Below are 20,701 nucleotides of genomic sequence, written 5' to 3' on the forward strand. Positions count from 1 at the left end.
TTCTGCCGTGAAAAGACACTGCATATTATTCATGAATTTGGTTCCACTCCCATAAAGACAATTAGTGAAGGCAACACTTCTGAGCATCATTAATCTCATTTATGACCCTGTCTTCCAATCTCCTGGTGAGCTGAATAAAGATGACCTCAGATCTTTGGTATTTTCCCCACGTAAACACCTCTCATGGTTTTTTTTATTGGGTGCGTGTTCATATTTCCCCTCTCCTCAGACCTCAGCTCAGAAACACTGCTAGACGCATTAGAAAGCAACCCACCTGTCCTCTCATCTCACGTGATGCACACTCGATAGGACAATAAAAGATAAGGCTATGAGTTTACCTGCGAAACCCGCTGATCAGCTGTGAAAGGAAAGCAGACTTGTGTTCTACCATAATGCAGGGATAAAGCAGAAGAGAAGGTCTCCACGTACTATGTAAATGAGAAAATGCCAGCTGACGGAGTACTTCTGGACGACCCGTGCCGTGATCTTCTGCGCAACACTGGGGGCAAACGTGATGAGGAGATAGGTCCCGGATACCGCGAGCGCCCCACCTGCGTAAACAGTATTAACAGCAGGTTCATGGGCAAATTCTCTTTCTGATTCAGAATTGATCGCATGAGAGAATGTTTCACCAACATTCTAATTATTTCACCAATATTCCAATCACCCAGCTAATGATGTTTTTTTTTTTTCCACTGATGTTAATCAGACTACACCGGCCTTCATTGCAAAGGCTTCCGTGTTCATGTGTCTGCCTTAACGTCTTTGACCGTCTCAGCAAAATCTCTCGAACCCCTTTTCCTCTGAATGGCACCCAGGACACCTACAAGTATGCTTGCTAACCCGAGTCAAAACGGGTACAAGTGATGATCCACTGCCTCGTCGGAGGAAAAGAAATCTGTTGTATTGACTGTAATACTAAGAGATTTTTTGTGCTATGCACACATTTATATACTGTATATATAAGGTTAAAAAAAACACGCAGGTTGATTTAATAATCCTGTCAATAACATGCATCCTGGCTCCGACTGAGTGCACCGGTCAACAACTTTTTTTTGTTTTCGGACACCCACTGCGATGACGGGCCGCCAGTACATACCCAAGATATCCGAGGCACGCAGGGTCTCTTTAAGGAAAATGACGGAAATAACTGCACTGGCTGGAAGAGAGAAGGGAAAGCACTCGCTTCAGTGACCATCATAACCCCCCCCCCGCAGTGCCACCGGACAAAGGTGAGACCTCAATTTATCTTTCTGAGCTCACACAGAAACCCCTTTACTCCTCCGCTGCACATTGCGGGACAATTCAATACCGAGCCACGAGTCCGGAGGCACTTAGTTTCGTTTCCTGACAAAAAATGACATCGTAATCAAAGTGATAATACTTTCAGATGCAGTTAGTATTGACTGGTCGCTGTTATTGTTTGGCAACGAATAATGAAGATTAGGAAAAACAATACGACCGAACGTACAGTAAGCAGTCCCCCATGACTGCGTCATAGGATGACGTTAATTCCAGGTAACGTTACGTCAATGACATTACAGGTTTTAGCTGTAATCATTAAAACTGGCTCTGGAGTGAGTGTGCGGGTCTGTGTTTGTCTGCGTGACCCTGTCTTCTACCTGTGTCTTGTTGGGATAAGCTGCAGGTCCCCCACAACCCTTAACTGGATCAAGCGATTTGAAAATGGTGGATTACCATCCACAACCACATTAAGACATCTGAGGCCATCATTAAGATTGAAAATTGTAATCAGAAACAAGAAATCCCAATATATTGCATACTGTTATGATTCAGTCCAGGGCAGCTTCTGAGAAAATGTGTTCTTCCCCAGCTGCTGGAAAAGTGGTTATAAAAATGTATCATTTTTGAGGATTCTTAGAAAGAGGTAAGAAAATGGTTCTTGGAAATAATCACCATATAAAAAACAAGCAATGTGTGATTATATGTACATTAATCTTGCCAACAAAACCTACACATTAACCTACGCCATCAAAAGCTGATGTCCAATGTTTATTTCCAATAATCCAGGTTAGTAAGAGGTCCTAGACACATTAGACAAAAACAGGGACAGGAATTAATTCATGATCAAATTCAAACACAGCTTAATGAAGTTTAGGAGACTGAGATGTGGAAAGTCACGAAGACCTATTTATCAAAACAAGAACTTCATGAAAAATTCAGCAGATAGGATTAGCACCAGACTGGATGGGAGACTCTCTGCATCTAAACAGGGGGTTATGGTTTATGAGGTGTCACTTCAAAAAGTGCAAGAAGCATTTTTGTCAGAGAAAGGACATCTTTTTCCTAAAATAATAATAATAATTATAATAGCGATTTGTTTGCCATCAAGGTAATTAAATTAAGAGCTCCTAAAGCAACTGTTTATGTACTTTTCCACAATCCAAAAGCCTGAAATAGACCAAAATAAATCAATTTTTAATCATACGTATACAGTACAGACTATGTTGCACACGCTGTCAAATACAAAGAGAAAGATCACAGCCAGCTGTTTTCATATTTTGCTGTTTAAACTTACATACATAAACCTTTACAATCCTACAGCTCGTAACCATAGTAACTGCGTACACTAGTCAGATGATTGTGTAAGCAGGATCATAATGGGTTTTTTTCTATTTAATGAGCTCCACAGAGAAGACGTTTCTGTAAAACTGAATAAAACATTGTTAAAACATAATAAAATGTTTTCCATCATTATAGAACCCTAGGTAATTTTTCAGATCCTCTGTGTGAATAGAACAATTCAGGGGAGTAAAGAATTAAACGTACAGTACTGAAATGCGTCTTGTTCCCTTTTGAGAAACAAAATATATTCAGTGCGACATAAGCGAGCCATCCTCCTTACACATGTGACCAAAAGCCAGAATAAACCTCTTCTGGATTTCATATCATGAGCCATACAGTATGAGAGGTGAAGCAGTAAGACATAAATCTAGACTTTCGGTTATTTGGGATTGAGAGGTGAACAAACCACTGCAGACTTGATTCATCTGCGCTCTCCACTCATAAGCCTCCTCTTCATGGCCTGACGAAGTACCTGCTTCGAAATTAAATTGACACAGCACTACACTACTCTCACTACAGCAACAGGTGACAGGAACAGTAACTCCCATTACTGTCTGTGCAGGTGAATGGTTTGTTACAAATCTTGCAGAGATCCCATTAAAAATGTTTTTTGAGTATTCCTAATTATGGCACATATCGGAGCAAATATTTCCAGGACTTCGAGGAATGCGTTGTTGGTTTTTAACAAAGAGGGATTTCTCACCTTGCCGTGTTGAGTGGGTTGGAGTGGTAATTTAAAATTTAACCCAGTGTTAAATGATGCCCATCTTCCCAGTTTAAGTGATTAATTAATATGCAAATGACTCAAGACCTTAATTTGGAGCAGCAGCACTGCTGCCGGGGGTGTGTGGAGACGCTCTCTAAGTGCTGTGTCCGTGTCCCTGCTGCTGCAGCACTTGAGCAGACAGGGCTGACCCCAAGCAACCCAAATCCTCCAGCCGTGGCAGAAATCTTAAAGCATCAGGCCCTGAATGAACACCGGCGAGGAGCGATCAGACGATCCCCTCCCAACTCCATCCTTCAGAGACTAGTTTAAAAAAAAAGATTTTGGCCGTTTCGCCTATCACTCCCACAGCAGAGACGTTTCCAGTTAGTGGCAAAAACTGCATTACTGGACAAGGAAGGATGGTAATGTTTTGGTCCCTCATTCCCTTAACAGGAGTTAATGGCAGAGAGGAAATGTAACTTTTGTATCAGACTGTAATGGGCTAAAACCATTTTGGGAAGCCGATATCAATTCCAATCTGCCTAAATGAGTTTTCATTTCTTTCCTGTAACCTTGAGCACTAACACAGCAAGGGTTCTTTTTCAAACCCAATGAATAATGAATGTGCTGTATGGGAAAAAAAGTTCCTTTTTCGTACAAAGGCCGAGGAGAGGGAACAGGGCCTTTCCTTCTGATAGACACTAAGATACCGCCAAGAGGGAATAATTGCTCTCTCTGGTGGCAGCCTCTAAGAGCTCAAGATGTGTCAGTCAGCGTCCAGCACAAAAAGAGAGAAGACTGCCACATGACACAAATTTAATCAGTTTTATGCTGCCCTTCATGTCAGGCCCGTTTAGGAGATTTTAACTTGTTCAGAAAGGTAGCATAGCCTCTACAGAGACTATACGCCAGGACATTTATACTACGCTACCCTTTAAAAATTCTCGTTTCAACCCCCAAAAAATTACAATAATGAGTTACAGTGCTTATTCGTCAGAGGTACAGAAATTCTATGGGACCAGACGAAAGAGCAGTACTAGGCCACATGAAAATGCCAAGCACTGAAACAGGTACAGAGCTCATTAATACTGGCCTTTATCAGTCCACAGGGACTCAAGCTTTATGAGTCACTGCACACCATATTCTCATGACGACGTATCAGACTGAAGGGCCTCACACAGACTGTTTTTTTTACTTGACAGTTGGAAACACGCGGTACTGTTTTCAAGAATCCAGTATCCTCCTCTTCAAAAGGGGTTTTAATTTCAAGGAAGAGCGATCACCAAAATGACAATTTGACCACACTGGCAGCTGTATTCCAGGTAGTTTTCTGCGATGTGAACAAAGCATCACACACAACGAAGTTCATTTTACACCATTGTGAAGCTGGGAAATTAAAATCAGTGACAGTTAATTTTAGACTAAAATTCTGTTTTCATTCCGCGCCTGGAGACCAAAGCCATCTGGCCTTTTTACAAAGTCAGCCAACACACACTTATTTCAAAATCTCCTTCATGACCACACAGGAAAATTGGACTGAACTCGTAATGTGTGAGGACAGCTAAAGACTAGTTATAGTTAACGAGAAAATATGATGTTGTAGTGGCCATTCGTTCATTTGGAGAACTACGAACAAACTCTCTGCATAAAGTTACCTTTGATTCACTTGGTCTTGAGCGGTCATGCTCGTGGGGAAAAATGGAAGTTACTTTTTGTTAAGGTAACAAAATGGCAGCAGATTTTAAAGAAAAAACTTATATCAAATGGAGACATAACATGTCACACGCAGTAGCACATATAGCTGGGCAACTGCTTCTTTCAAAGCCAGCATGGACACTAGGACTTAATTAATTTGTGTTTAAAAACACCTCAAATAAACCAGCTTTGAGGAGATGTTTAAGAGAAGAGAGACAGACATTTGAGATCTGAGATCTTTTGTTACATGTCACATTCAGGCACCTATTGCCAAACAAGACAGAAATGAATAGGGCCTGGAGAACAGGCTAAACAAATATATGTGAACACATAATAAACTCAGAGAGCAAACCTTCAATAAGGAGAAAGCATGGCCTGTTAAATATTTGATCTGCTGTCAGGACAGCAATGTGTCACTTTGATAACACATTCTTCTTTATATCATCTAATTTCTACACAATAGTAGGAGGATCATTTTACTGAATACAAAGATCAACTCGGGCAGATGATAAAGCTTCTGCAGTTCCCCATAAATGGTGCTGGGTACATGACTGACATTTTGGAGCCAGGAGCAAACCTTACCGATAACAGAGACGCATCCCAGGGGAGCAATTAGTGTAGCAGGGGCAAATCCATAGGCCGTGAAGTTGCCCAGTTCTCCAATCCCCATCAGGATGATGGCGCACCACCAGAGTGCGCTCTTGTAATAGGGCTTGGAGTCGGGACACTTAGACACACGCACGTGGGTGTACTTCTGGAAAAAAAATACATGCCGAGTTACCAAGACTCTCCTACAGTCCCTGGACACACCTTATGAAATGCAATCTGGTGGGTGACAGACTTCTCCAGCTCTACCAGGGTGTGCTGCCCTTACACAATGAATGGAATAAGGAGAGCACTCATGGAAACAATACTCAATCGCCTATGTAAAAGGAATATGCTGAGTGCTCATGCATTTAATTGGATTCCCTTAAGTCCTCATTGGTGCAGTCAGGGACGTACGAAACCCAGCAAAATCCTCAGAGTACACAGCGTTAGAGGATTCCAAAGTTGGCTCTATTTTCCACATAAGCAATGGTTATTGTTGTCTGACAACCTACTGGCCTCAGTTTGTGAGGGCTGACGAGAAAGTACGGCTTTTGTGCTGTCCTGCCCTAGGATTGATTGACACAATAGAACAATGGAAAGCCGTGGCAGGAAAATTCCTGCTGGATACGTGACATGGTAGATACACAGGAGAAGCAAGAACCCAGCAGAGATAAGAGTGACAGGAAAAGCTTGGAAGGGAAGCAACAGAGGTCCAGATTCCAAAAGATGGAAGAATGCATCTTTAAGTGTTTGCACAAAGTCCTTACCTGTATATTTAAAGAAATGCTGATCAAAAAGTTGCCAATAATAGAAATGAGAATCCCCAGCAGTTGAGTCTGCAACACAAAAAATACCCAAGCTGTTTAAGGACACAAACTGCCTAAAGGCACTGTCTTCAAGAGCAAAGAGAGGAGCTTCCAAAAAGTCTGCATTAGACATCTTAATTTTCTCATTTTTTCAACTATTAGATGGTACACTTTGACCACACAAGGTGGAGTGCTTCTAGCTGGATATGCTGAAGTGCTGAAACACGATCTTGAGATCAGATCTAGCTTGCCCTATATAGTTTTAAGTTAAAACAACTTCACTTTGACGTCATGTACTTCTCTAAGCAAACGTGATTGATGAAAAAGACTGTGAACTACCTCAGAGAAGAGAAAAAGTTGATAGGTCAAGAGTGTAAGGGTTGTTTTTAACATGTCTGACAACTTTCCTGTACACTTTCGCACAAGGTTGTGTTCCCTTGAAACTGTTGTCCGATATCACTAACAAACGGAGTAAGCCAGCAAACTGGGACTTGTGTGGCATCTAGGAAAGGAATTTCCTTCACAGTAGTCTTGAGGGCACATCCCTACACATCGCTTTCCACAGGGGCATCAGCTAACAGTAGCCTGATCTCATCATCAATTGGAAGTGAAGGACAGTTGGACCTGGTCGCCACTGGGATGGCCTACTGCTAAGTACAGTAAACCAGGTTGTGGACAACTGTTGTTATTGGACAAGAAGGTGGGGTTCTTGTCCTGGACTAAAAATTGCTGATCCAATGCCTCAGTATCTATTACATAAGATTTTAAAGCAAGGTCCGGATTACCTGTTTAGTAAAAGATGCCACAGCACTATTAGTAAGACTCGGGTTGTTGTCCTGGTTGATTTCCTCTCTGAGCTTGCACAATCCAGCCGCCCTGAAGCTCACCATCAATTCAACCAGTTTCTCCCTTCACCACCTGCTCTGTTGTGCAGTGGGGATGCTGATACAGAATGGCTGCCACATGTCACCCATGCATTCCAGTGCGGGATTAACTGGCTTCCCTATTCTATTCAGAACACTTCTAGATATGCTTTGCTCTAACAAATAAAAGGAATTATTATTAAATATACTGTTTTAATGTGACATCTTAAGAGATAGTGGTATGGCTATTTTTAGTTTTAAAACTTAGGATATACACATTTACAAGCAGGTTATTTATGCAGCTGCACCAACAGTTGGTCATGTATTATATTATTTTTATTTTCAATTTTTCATCTTTGACATTTAATGCAATAATAAATTGCCAAGTTGCAGTGAATGCAATGCAATGTGTGGCTGGCAGGGAACTAGGCACAAGGAGCACAATTAGCTGGTGGAAGTCCCTCTTTCTCATTAGCTCAACACTGTTCAACAAAGTCTCCTTCGTCTCGGCAAGCTCAATAAATGAGAAGAGGCTTCAGGCACAGAGCTCCCGTGAGTTAATTGAATAAACGCATGAAAGTTACTAAATAAATCTTTCAGAACACTTCAGGATCCTTCAAAATAATGCTGCAGCCAAAAGCATTAATCAGTGACCAAGGTTCTGACTGCTCTGGGGTATAAGACAGAGCAACAGATTATTCTGTCACGCATTCAACAAAATCCAGAGCAAAGGAAGAACGTGTTCGATTCTTTTCAATGCGAAATCTAGATGAATTACAGGAGGCAACATTTTATCTAGATCCTACTCAGTTTGGCTACAAAAACAAGAATAGAAAATGATTTTACTTTCTAAAAAAAAACTGCCTTTAATTTCAGTTGGGTAGAAGGTCTTAGTTTAAGTTATATTTAAAGCAACATGATGAAAATAATGTACTGATTGTGTTTCGGTATTAAGGCATAGTGTTTTATTAAGTGGAAAACAGGAGGTGTTGCCAGAGCCAGTATTGCTTTCAAAGTAACCTTGAGGATTATAAAAAGAACTCGTATTCCAAGGGTGTAGAAAGTTGCTTTATTTTTTTTCTTAAGATCTAAGGGAGCTTCAGAGCCGTTCACCACCCTAAACGAAAACCATTCAGCAACCTGCAGCCAGCTTTGTGGTGCAATACAATCACTCTGTACAAAGAAAACAAACTACACCCAGGCGACAGATTCTGTAAGAGTCCTTTCCCAAGAGACCGGAGGATCCCTACAGACACACAGCTTCTTAAAGTCCGGTGTGTCCTTTTAGGGCTGCAGTGGCAGTGTCACCTGTATTCAGCTTCTGCCAGCTGACCAGGTCTCCTAAAAAACACTCTGTATAATTTTTGTTTTTTCTTATTTGTTTTGTATTTGCTATGACCACTGAAAGCCCTGCCTTAGTGCTTTGGGCACTTAGTGATTAGGCTGGACTGAAAAGTATTTTTTGCTCAGCACTTCGGGAGGTGTCAGAGGTGAGCAAGAAAATAAATATTAATTCTGTTTTACCTTTACTGTGCAGTAAAGGAGTACCTGCATGCCTCACCACTGTCCAGTTCCAACGAGAAATGTAATATCAGTGAGCCCCTGTAGCTTCAGGGAGGTCTTATCATCCTCACAGTTCATAACCTTTACAACCTTTATCATTTTAAAATGGTTTACAAACCAGCAACTCTTTTTTTCAAAAGAATGACAGGAGGTGCATTCGATCTTTCTGTGAACCTGTGAACTCGAGCAGTACTTCCTAGCAATGCCGCTGTGCTGTTTTTGTGGGGGGGGAGTGGGGGTGGGAATTCAGACTGCTCGCCTGAGTGTTATTTACCCTCCGGTGACTCAGCCAGCCTGGCTGCTCTGCTGTGCAAACAGCGCTGTCGTGAAGCCGGAGGGTGGGGCTCAGAGGCACAGGAGCTGGCCCTGCCCCTGCCCCTGGGGCAGATCGGTCTGAGAGACGAGCACAGCCGTAGTGCCAGAGGGCAAAGTCCTGTAGGGCTCGTAGCGGGGTTCCAGTGCGGACTTGCCTCAGTGTGCATTAGCAGCAGAGCTCTCACACCTGAGGACGGCTCAACTGCTGAAACCCGGCGTTTCTCCTTTCCACTTTTCAGCGTGGAATTAACCTCAACTTGTGCTTCGTTATGCTTTGCTACAGATTTCTTATCTTATTTAATTTGATTATCAGAGGTCTCCAGTTGTGTGCTAGATCAACAGCTACATACAGTACAGCAAGTCCTAAAAACAAAAAAAGCTCTGCGGTTTTCTGTCCAATGCTATCAGGATAAAACACAGAAATGTAATAAAAATATATTTTTTTGAATATACTGACACTTAATTGGTTTTAACTTTCAATTTGCACAGCCTGTGAGAAGATCTTTTCAGTCTACAATGAAAACTATCAAATGTCAGCAATCTCTCTTCAGTGTCTGGGGGTTATTTTTTTTCCCCAAGATCTGAGGCCAAGAAAAAAATATGCAATTCAAAAAGCAGCAGCAAGCTCGTCATGAAATCCCAGTGCTCCTATAGCTAAGCAAAAGCAGATACTGCTATAGATATAAGCCACAGTAAGGTGATCTTTTACATCTTGTTTACCAAACCTATTTTCACAGTAGGCATTGTACTAGGCACTCTGTAATGATTTATGATCAGTGACATATTTAACAGCATTGCACTGGATTGTTACAATCATACACAGTTTGTCAAAATGCAGTGATAGAAATCTGCTTTCCCTATTTCCTGTCTAACATCCCTGTATTAAACTTCACTGTTAGCTACTGTATATGTCCTACCATTGTTTGTCTTCTCCCCCATTTTATGGCTGGTTGCTATACAGTATTAGCAGTTTTCCAGTAAGACAGTATTACCCCTGTCTTGACAGCATAACAGTTAAGTTAACAGTCTAAGAACAATACTGTTTCCTCAAGTATAACTGGTATAATAGCATCAGGGCCTGAAGCTTTATCTTAATGGCCTGCAGTACCTGTAAAACAGTCTGCCTCTTCTATGCCGATGTAATTTAACGCAGCACTTTGTGCTTGCTCAGCCTGGGGCATGTTGTTTGTTCCTTCCTTCATAAACACCTGACTGAAAAATCAGCTATTTGCCTGTCATCATGCAAAACGGTCCCATCTTTCTCTCTTTACTTCTCGTTTCCCTTTTTTTTTTAAGTGGGAAAAAAAAACCACATTTATTTTAGCCTCCTCTAGAATTCTTTTTCTCTCTCAGTCTTTCTGACATGAGCTTTGGAGTTCACTTCACTCGTTATCTTTCATTGTAGACAGCTCTTTTTGAATTCTTTTTAAAGTGCTCTTCTTTTCTGTGTAGATAAGAGGACAGGAAAGGTTATGAATAAGAGCAGGTCATTTGGCCCGTCAATCACGTCTGATCGTCAGAAGTTACGTGATCCAAGAATCTCACCCAGCTGTTTCTTGAAAGAAATCAGAGTTTTGGCATCAACAAACCAGCTGGGCCGCTGCTTCTGTCCTCCATATAACTATATGGACCTCTGCTTTCCTGACTTTGACTTACTTGTAGGATGAATCGATCTGCTGGTTCACAAAGAATATCTTCAAGCTGTTGCCATCCATTATTTAGATGATTACATATTTCTTCTATTCCAATCTCTCTCTCAGCATTTTTGTCTCATTTAAAAAGTGGGCATTTATTATGTATTATATAAAAGGCTATTTTCTTTTCTACTTATTCTAAAGTTCTTCTGCATTGCTCACAGAATACACAAGCTAACTCCCACAGACAGCTGTTCCACACAGAAGCCATAAACATGCTATTGCAGCGAGCTTGTGATCTTAAGATGGAATTGAATGCTTTTTAGGTTTCGTGGAATGCCAAGCATCTGCCCTCTATTTAACACACTTAAGATGTGGCTGCAAATGACCTTTTCAAAATAAAAAAATACCACAGGACAAGTCTTAGACGCCCACTTACAAATATAAATAAAACATAACACTTAAGAATATTTTTACTCTCAATGGGGGGTAAAATCACAAGTAAAAGTAAACCAGAGTTGCATGAGTTGATGTCACTTCGATACCCCAAAAATCCTATTCAGATTCAGATATAGCATCCAGTAGGACACCTGCAGAGCCAAGGATAAGACTTCAAGAACACAAAAAACAATAGCAGCTACTCACAGCCACCTGTGGACTTGGGGTGAGAACATTTCTTGGCAGCCTGCTCTTTGCATAATAATAATAATAATACAATCATTTTATTTACCACCACATCAACACGTAAGGTATTAATTAAAACAGAGCAACACATTTATTTGTTATCAACGGGTAATTACACTTTATATCGGCGTTTGTTTCTCTGCCAGTTTGACAAACGTTTGCAACATGCACAGCCCCACGCAGTTACAGTATGCTCCCATTCTGCAGGAAGGGAAAGTGTAACAAAGCGATTTTCGTCACAGCAGTTTCATCAAAGACAAGAGCTCCATTTCTGTACAGAGTCCAGATGGCTCAGGGCTCGGGAGGCTCCCCCGACGAGCGGAGTCGCAGTTTATCTCCAGCAGCATGTGCTGCCTCCGACACGGCCGCTCCAGCACTCGGCTTCATTACAGATCAGCGGCAGAGCTCCGCGGCATTGGCGCTCGCCCGTTCCGACACGGAGCGAGCTTGCAGTGGGAAAAAAAAAAGATAACACTTCAGTCAAGCTCTCCAGCTCGGAAGAACGTGTCAAACACTGGGCACCCGTTACAGAGCATTAACTCAAACAAAAGTAGGGCACGACATCTAAAGAGTTAGCATTAGAAATAAAGCCTTCATATGGCTCGCGATACAACAAGCTATTTTTGGAGCATAATGGCCTTCAGAATCACCAGCGGACACACATACTAGAGGATACAAGTGGAAACTGTGGAGCAGTGAAGGCAGGGGGCACAATTTTACACAAAGAGTTGTAGGAGTATGCAACAAGCTGCCCAGCCTTGTTGTTGAAGATGGCTACCCACAGACAAACAATCTGTACGGGCCAAATATTCTAATCCGAATATGCCTTTGCACTGGAGCAATTAGGACACGCGTACTGTACGCTGTAACACAGAGACTGAAAAGAGACTCACTGCTCCACATCAGTGCCATGGCCTGACCATCATCTGACACACCCCTGTTCCCTGAACCCCTCACACAGCTCATATCAGAGCGTCGTTACTCAGCTGATCCCAGGAAAGAGCAGCACCAGGGAGTATTAACTCAGCCTGTCTCTCTCCAGAACTATGTGCACTTTAAGATGGGGCCCCAGCATTCAGACAGCAAGGAATCAGCCTTGTACCTTTCAAGTTCCAGTAGAACAACATGGGAACCAGACCCTAGCTCCAACCCCAATTCTAGCCTTAACCCTAACTGTCCCATCACAGTTCTCACTATAGTACTAACTCCAGGCTCACTCTCAGCTCCAGGCCCGGCCCAAGCTCCGCAATAGAGCAGGATGAAGGAAATCGCCTTTTCCCTGGATCTTAACAATGGCAAGAGACGCAAAAACTTCTCAACAGAAGGCAAAATATACTTATTTCTTAAAGGTTCCGACCAACATCAGCTGGAACAGAATGGATGAACAGTGACAGAATAAAAAACTGGATTCTAACTACATAGGACTCACATTCATTTTATTCCAATTACAAACGCTTTTCATACACATGTGGTCAGTCACACCATCAGGGCTTATTCGGGGGCTTTTTCAAGAGTGAAAACATGTTTACTTTTCAGACAGGGCCTGACACTGACCTCAAAGGTCAGGCCAGGTAGGTTAAATACAGGTGGCATTTCGAGAAAACAATAAGAAAATAAATACGGAAACAACAAGAGCAAAGTAACACATATAAGACTTCAAACCTCTCTGCTCAGTGTTGTCTGTTCTGACTATTTTGAGTGCTCCTCTTAAAAACGTGAACTGCACGTTTGGCAAGAAAAATTATTGATGAATCACTCACCAGTTTCTTACACTTGAGACATAAATGCACCCAAATTAAGATGGAAACAGTTTCTAGGTATTTCATTGCCCACAAGAATACCTCCTATTAGTACTCGGACAGGTTACAACCAAAAGATTTGAGAGAGGTTTACGTTAGATCTTTCCCATGTGCATCTGAAGTTTCTCTGCACCTCAGAAGACTAGAATGAGCAGCCAGAGAAGACAGCAGCACGCTCACTGAAGAGTACCAGGGGACAGAGAAGCTCTTTGTTCACTGGTACCATGACTCTGGCCCCGCGCAGCTCAATGAGTCCAAACAGGGAGTTGCTGTGTTCACTGGTCTGATTCTCATCTCCTCACTTACTTTGTTCTTAATTCTAACAAAACTGGATTTATGTACAGTAAGGGCTGGGATTACAATACCCATCATACGTCTGAAACAACCAGCAGCCATATCACCCTGCAATTCACAGCTGGCAGCCCACTGAAGCTCAGCAGGTGTGAGTCTGGCCAGTACCTGGATGGGAGACTCCTGGAAAGCTATGGTTGCTGTTGGAAGAGGTGTTAGTGGGACCAGCAGGGGGCGCCCACCCTGCGGTCTGTGTGGGTCCTAATGCCCTGGTATAGTGGTGGGCCGCTATACTGTAGTGGGTGCCGTCTTTCGGATGAGACGTTAAACCGAGGTCCTGACTCTCAGTGGTCATTAAAGATCGCAGGGCATTTCTCGATAAGAGTAGGGAGGTATCCCGGTGACCGGGCCAAATTTCCCCCCTCTGCCTTTACTGTGGCCTTCAAATTGTCCCCATGTGTGATTGGCTTGCACTGGCCCTGCGATGGACTGGCGTCCCATCCAGGATGTACCCTGCCCCGCGCGCGTTGCTTGCCGGGTAGGCTCCGGCTTCCCGCATTCCCGCCACACCGTATGGTACAAAGCGGTTTGGCAAATGACATGACACGATGACTTCTGAAGCGTCGGCCAGGTTTTGGGAAGAGACCACAGAATCATTTCAAAAGAATCACAAAAATGATCACTGATCATATGGGCGACATTGTGGACTCATTCTCGTTCACCCTCTTTAACGTGCAGCGGAAATTGTGTAAAAAAAAAATCTATATTCTAACTAAATGTCCTGCCACAGAGCAGTATGTTTTTTAACTTTATTCCACAGAACAAAGAGGCATTCACGTGATGCGTTTCAGGCATTGGATGACAGTGTCTTAACAGTAGGGATTCCTTCATTTTTGCTTCACTCCAGAATTTAACTTCTTCTAGGGGAGAAACACCACAGGAATCAAAGCTATAGAAATTGACTCTATATTGGAACTGAATATTAAACTTTAACATTTTGTTCAGGTGCCAGAAGCAGTAATATCATCTTAGGAAGTAGCTTAATACAGGCTCCTTGGATCGAGTAAGTACTAACTACCAAACAGGTTAGACAAGACAAATAGCCTCCTCCCGTTTGTGACTGTGTGGTCTTCAGAAAGTCAAAGTTTTGTACTATTTGTGCTCACCCAACAGAAGCACTGTTCTCACTGACAGCCTGAATGCGAACTAGTGTGCTAAAGCCAGATTTTCATACAACGACATGATCTGTTTCTCCGAAAGCTACAATTTTATATTTAAACCCCTCATCTTCATTTTAAACATGGTTCCCTAAAGTGCAGTACATCGATTTAAATTCTGGTTAGTTGCCAGCAGTGTATCTACAATGCTGTACTACAGCCACTTTAAAAACTAGGAGTCCACAAGCTAACTAACTTGGGACTAAACTTGCACATTCAATGAGCAGTCAAATATATAATATATATACTGTATAGGTATATACACATCATATACTGTAAATAAAACTATGCATCAGTTGGTACACCCAGTAGTTAGGGTCTTTCAGCAAGTCCGTTCTTTTCCCAACCAGGCAAGGAATATTCAGTGGATTACGTTATTGGCCAATACAATCACACTCATATACCCTGGAAATGATTGGTTTTAAGTTTAAAAAGGAGATAGGAGCAAGATGGATGAAACTCACAAATGCTGCATTCTTCAAACTAAAAAAGAAATGGTTTCACTCAGATCAGAGATGAAAGAACTAGTTTTCTGAGGAGATGCCCAGGGATTCTTTGCCAGAGCAGTGCAACGTGCATGGTTAGTTATATTACCAGTCCATGTCACTGGTTCGCATTCCAGCTACAACGAGGTGTTGATCTCGGCTGGGAAGCAGATGCCACAGGGACAGGCCAATCCGATTCAGCACCTGCACAAAGGGAGAAATCACCCCTGCAGAGCAATCCTTCTGGGTCATGAGCTGGGACAAGGGTGTTGCATGCAGGTACAGAAGCAAAAAACAAACTATGAACAGAGGATGGAAAAGGCTTGGAGACTAATGAGAATGAGAAATTATTAATGAGAAAGAGTCAGAGCTTTGTGTCGATGCATCATTTTTGTTTCTTCGGGGAAAGAATTAGAAAAGGCAGACAGAATGTTAAGCTATAGGCTACAGTTAAGAGTGTAGAATTCAACACAAGGGATGTTATGTTAAAACTGGACAATGCCCTCAATGTCTTATTCATTTAGAACACTGTGGACATTTTATAGCTGAAACCTTGGATTTCTTCAAGAAATAACTGTATGAGATCCCAGGATCAAATACTTAAAAAAAAACTAGATACATGAGCTGAAAGGACACCACTCATTTAGAGCCACTATTATCTTATGGATCTGGCAGCATTCATGATTGCAATCATGCATAGAGAAATACACTGAGCATCAAAAGAAATTTAGAATTTACAACAGCAACAAACTCACAAAGTTATGAGCACGACAGTGCACTTGCTCCAAAAAAAGAGTATCACCTTCTTGACATTTTCTTGAACAGGCATGACACAGGTAAATTTATTATGCAGATTAACGTTTTTTACTGCCCTGCGATGGACTATCGTCCCATCCAGGGTGTAGCCTGTCTTGCACTCATTACAATGAACAGGCTCCATCTACCCAGCGACCCTGTATTGGATAAATAGGTTAGAATATGGATGGTTGGTTGTTCTTCATTTACAGGGTTGATCAGCTGAGGGTGTACTGTGAAGGTTATAGGCCAGTAGTATGTTTCCACCACTGCTTACATGTGTGACGTGTGCTTTGTGCTAGGATACAGATGCTGTCTTGTGGGGCTCTTTTTCCTCTCAAGCGCACTGATCAAGCATGTCTGTGATAAATGCCTCTGAGCCACAGGATGTCCAAACTCATCCTACAAATGTTTGATCTGGGGCACAAGACGGATGAGTAGGGCATCCATGACACGCGACACAACTGTCACTTTCTCGTCACGCACGAGAGACGCCCTTTCACGAGCAGAGCGAGGCCGTGCCTGGAGGGTTTCTCCCAACAGGATAAGCCCTCCAGAAAAGGACCAACTGTGGTCTCAGTGCAGCCAGCACTACACTGAACAAGCGTGTCCATGATAAATGTCTGCGGGCCAAAGTTTGTGGCCACTCATCCTACAAGTGTTGGATCTGGGGCTCGAGTCGGATGAGTGGGGCACGATCCCCAATCACGTCCACATCGTCGCAGTGACCAATGTAGCACTGAGCAGCTGTCAGTCAGTACAGCTGGGAGTTCTGTAACTGGACACTCCCGCCCGGACCAGCGCACTTGGACCTCCACATTGATCTGGGCAAGGTGTCATGACTCGAGGTCACCCAGATGACCGGCCCCCTGTCCAATCAATTCCCTGACTAATAAGGAGAGCTAGTGCTTATGGCAAAAGTGAAAACCTCTGGACTGCACCACAGTCAGTCATGATCAATCAATCAAAGCCATGCTAAAACCATTTAATGAAGATTCAAAAGCTGTGTACTTTATTTTTTTAAACACACAGAAGGTAGAAGTTTCTTTTGATGCTGAGTATATGCAGTATACTGATAACCCCTGCTAATAATAATGAGGAAGTAATGATCAAACTTGTTAAACGAGACAATCTATAATTTATTCTGCGTTCGTTTTTAAATCAATACTATTGGCCGTGTTCTAATAAGAGCAAAAAAAACAACTCATGGGAATAACTATCACACATGATTGCAAGGAACTCTGATAGGGATGGACATGCATATCAATGTTGTACAGTACTCTGAAGTTATTTTTCAAGACACCGCTGGCAATAGATTGCTTGTACTAGAGGAATGCTAGTCAAAAATACATATAAAGACTATCATTTTGACGCAGAAGACGTTTACGATGGTATTTTTTATAATACCAACAGAAAGCAATATATTTGCAAATAAAAAACGGAAATAGAGAAACAGAAGTTCGGACAACAAATAAATGAATTCAACAAGTCAGGACAGACCAGCTCAACTCAAGTTCCAGTATTCAAATATTCCCAACCGAAAAATTAATTTCCATAAAACAGAATGGGAGTTCACTGGGTATTTTACACATACATACAGTATTACCATTAATTGCGAGATGATTACCTCAGCTACCATATCCATGGACAACCATGCGATGCCAGGAAAATGTTTCCAACACGCAAAGTCATTTGAAGACGAGCATGTTTATGGCTTTAACGATTTAAAAGATCCCGCCCCCTTGTAAATAAACAGGCTCCTATTTTCACTGTTGGTCGTTGAATTATCTTGTTTCTATCACAACAGACTGTGTGACAGATCTACAAGTCAGTTTTTGTGGTACTTGAATAAAACGTACTGAAACACGGACTAGGAAGGAGTGCCGAGTTCACCCCAAACTCACAAAGTAACATTTTCCTGAAATAGAAACAGCATATTTTCTTCTAATGACGAAAGGCTAAAACATGAAGGTGATTCTCTCAGATATATTCGCTTGCTTTGAATTTTTTAAAAGTATTTAAAAAAGTAAATTAAAAAAACCACGCACTCGTTTAATAATGAACTCGAAAGGCAAACGAGAAAAAAAATGCGGCGTTACTTTATTTTTATTTTTTTTTACCTTGTTAGCGCTGTCCCAGAAATCTGATTGCCCGGTGGTATTCTCCGGCGGTTTGTGAGAAAATAAGATTTCTGAAGTCATTTTCGCCATCTTTTCCTATCACTTGATGCAGTCAAACCGGAGCCTTCGCCACTCGCACGATAGCGAACCGATTGTTTCAGATCATTACAGCTGTTGCTCCTCCATGTCGCGGCCGTATTGTTTTCGAATAAATATCCAAGCTATCTAAAAGGGGGGCTCACTCAGTCGGACTGCTCGGCGGCATTTCTGACGGGAGTCGAGTACGTCCTGCGCCTTTCCTCTGGGCGCAGGGCAGGGCGTAGGAACAGGTGGCAGGTAGCAGAGGTGTGGCGAAGACATTAGACGCCGCGGCGCTCGGCGACTCGTTATTTTAGGATTATTTACATCAAGAAGCCGAGTAAAACCTAACTCACATCCCCACGGATAAACTTATAAAAAGAAAAGATCGGCCTCTTCGACACAGAAAGACGACGAGCAGTTATAAAACTCCAGCGTTATACGTTTCACGGGGAAAAAAAAACGTTTCACGAGGGGACTTCATTTAATAACGTCCAGTTTTCTTTTAAACGTTAAAAACGTAACTATTCAATGCACTGCGTCTAAAGTTAAAATTGAAATTTTAAGGAATTGCTTACGTATGTCTGCTGTTATTTGCTCTACAATGTTAGTACTTTTCTGCAATATTGTAATAAATAAGCAATTCGCATGACATAAAATTAAGAATATAAAAGCTAAGAATGGTCACAAACGAGAGTCCACGCCGCGTCCCATTTTTAAAAAAAGCGCTTCCCGGATTTCACTTCTATAATCTGTTTAACTGCTGATCCTGAAGAAGTCCATTGCCTTGAATTTATCATTAATTTTAAATGTTTTGCATCTTTAAGTTCAAGTTTAATCACACTAATTTCTGTTTCATTCAAAACTCCATATGTGTATTGTTAGAACATGGAGTCATAATGTATTTACTTGGGATTTTTTGCCATGGATCAACTCATAACACTCAATGATGTGAAAGTGAAAATGCAATTCTCCTGATCCTCCTAAATCCATCCATTAATTTTCTAACCACTTCATTCAATTCAGGGTTGCAACGCCTACCTCAGCAAGAATCGTGCGCAAGGCAGGAAAACATCTGAGACGGGACACTAGCCAATGGTTTGGTACACACACATACAAACACACACACACTCACACCAGGGCCAGTTTTCTCAGAAGCCAGTTAACCTACCATCATGTCTTTGGATTGGGGGAGGAAAATGGAGCATCTTGAGGAAACGCACTTGAAAAGGGAGAGATCAGGCTAACTCGAGTATTGAACCTTGGGCCTCAGCACAGCAATGCTACCCACTGCGCCACCATGCCACCCCCTAAATTTATTATCATTAGAATCAATAATGTTCTTTTAAATCACAAACAGTTGCCAAACGGTCGCAAGAGTGTGTTAATCTCCAGGACACCACATGTCATCCCACTATTAACACCAAGGAGGACACACCCTGGAGGAGGTTGTGGTAAACAGGAACCGTGATAGGCAGATCATGGTAAAACAGACATACAAAGCAGCCATAAGGTCAAGAGAAAAGTGCTTCTTTATTTACAGGGTGAGGCAAAATAATCCAAACTCTAAAACACGAACATCAAAAGCATGAAGCACCTCTTTGAGCTTCTAACCATACATCTCCCCAAGTCCCACAATAACTGTAGCCAGTCAGCTGCGGTGCTGCCTGAACAGCTTTTAAATATACAGTAAGTTTCTCTCTGAGACGATATACAAATCTCCTTCTGGAGACTTCACTCCAGCTCACTTGTTGGTTCATCATTTGGTACCTTCTGCCCTCTGGTGAATTTGCACTGCAGAGGATCTGGCCCCTTGTCCCCATATGGCTGAACAGACTGACCCTGCTGGTTTTTAAATTACCACCTGACCAATTGTCTTTTACCGGCTGGTTGGGTGACTGAGGATCATTACCCACAGCTTTCTTGGCAAAATGGAATTCAGAGAATAATCTCCATTTTGTCTGAACCTACAGTACCTTCCACTCACAGAGGGAGGCCTGATGTAGTTCAAGTAAACCAGATCGCATTGCAGTTGTTGTACAAGTAGGGCAAAAATCTGCCATCAAAAATCTGCCACACACCACTGTCACGCCCTCTGCAGCCAGAGGGCGCTCCTACTCTGTCCTGTCCCTAGTTTCCTGTGCTTTGCTGTCCTTCTGGTGTCTCTCTCTTGGGCTGTATATTACCGGGTCACTGATTCTCCTGCGCTCAGCGTTGACGTTCGGATGTTCAGAGACCCGCCTAGCACCAGGTCGCCCCACATCCCCTGCCTGAGGGCATTGGGTTCTATACAACTCCTGAACTGCTGAGCCCGGGCTAACCCCCATTCCGCCACTACGCATACGGGTCTTTTTCCGCTCTCCTGCCTCTCCATGGTTTGTCTCTTTCCGACGTCCGTGACAAGCACCCAGAGCCGAGAAGACAATGGGCAGTGTTGAAAAGTGCAAAGTAAGTGGTTGCAGCATGTTAGAACACT

At 42.4% G+C, this 20,701-nt stretch overlaps 1 protein-coding gene across 3 annotated transcripts in view; it reads right to left on the reverse strand.

The window, feature by feature from the left end:
- Nucleotides 1-18,663, reverse strand: part of nipal2 (NIPA like domain containing 2) — a 32,972-nt gene extending 14,309 nt beyond the window's left edge. The window contains exons 1-5 of one of the 3 annotated variants that reach the window (XM_088600786.1): nt 18,148-18,655; nt 6,343-6,411; nt 5,570-5,741; nt 1,100-1,159; nt 430-551 (exon numbers count right to left, since the gene is read on the reverse strand). In XM_088600786.1, the coding sequence (XP_088456912.1) occupies nt 430-551; nt 1,100-1,159; nt 5,570-5,741; nt 6,343-6,411; nt 18,148-18,237 (513 nt within the window). In that variant the 5' untranslated portion in view covers nt 18,238-18,655. Of the gene's footprint in view, nt 1-429; nt 552-1,099; nt 1,160-5,569; nt 5,742-6,342; nt 6,412-18,147 lie in introns of all 3 variants that reach the window. The other 2 variants (XM_088600788.1, XM_088600787.1) reach the window with 2 other exon arrangements.
- Between the last annotated feature and the right edge of the window lie 2,038 nt (nt 18,664-20,701).

This window comes from Lepisosteus platostomus, chromosome 12 (assembly GCF_059453375.1).
Source record: "Lepisosteus platostomus isolate fLepPlt1 chromosome 12, fLepPlt1.hap1, whole genome shotgun sequence".
NCBI classification, from domain to species: Eukaryota; Metazoa; Chordata; class Actinopteri; order Semionotiformes; family Lepisosteidae; genus Lepisosteus; species Lepisosteus platostomus.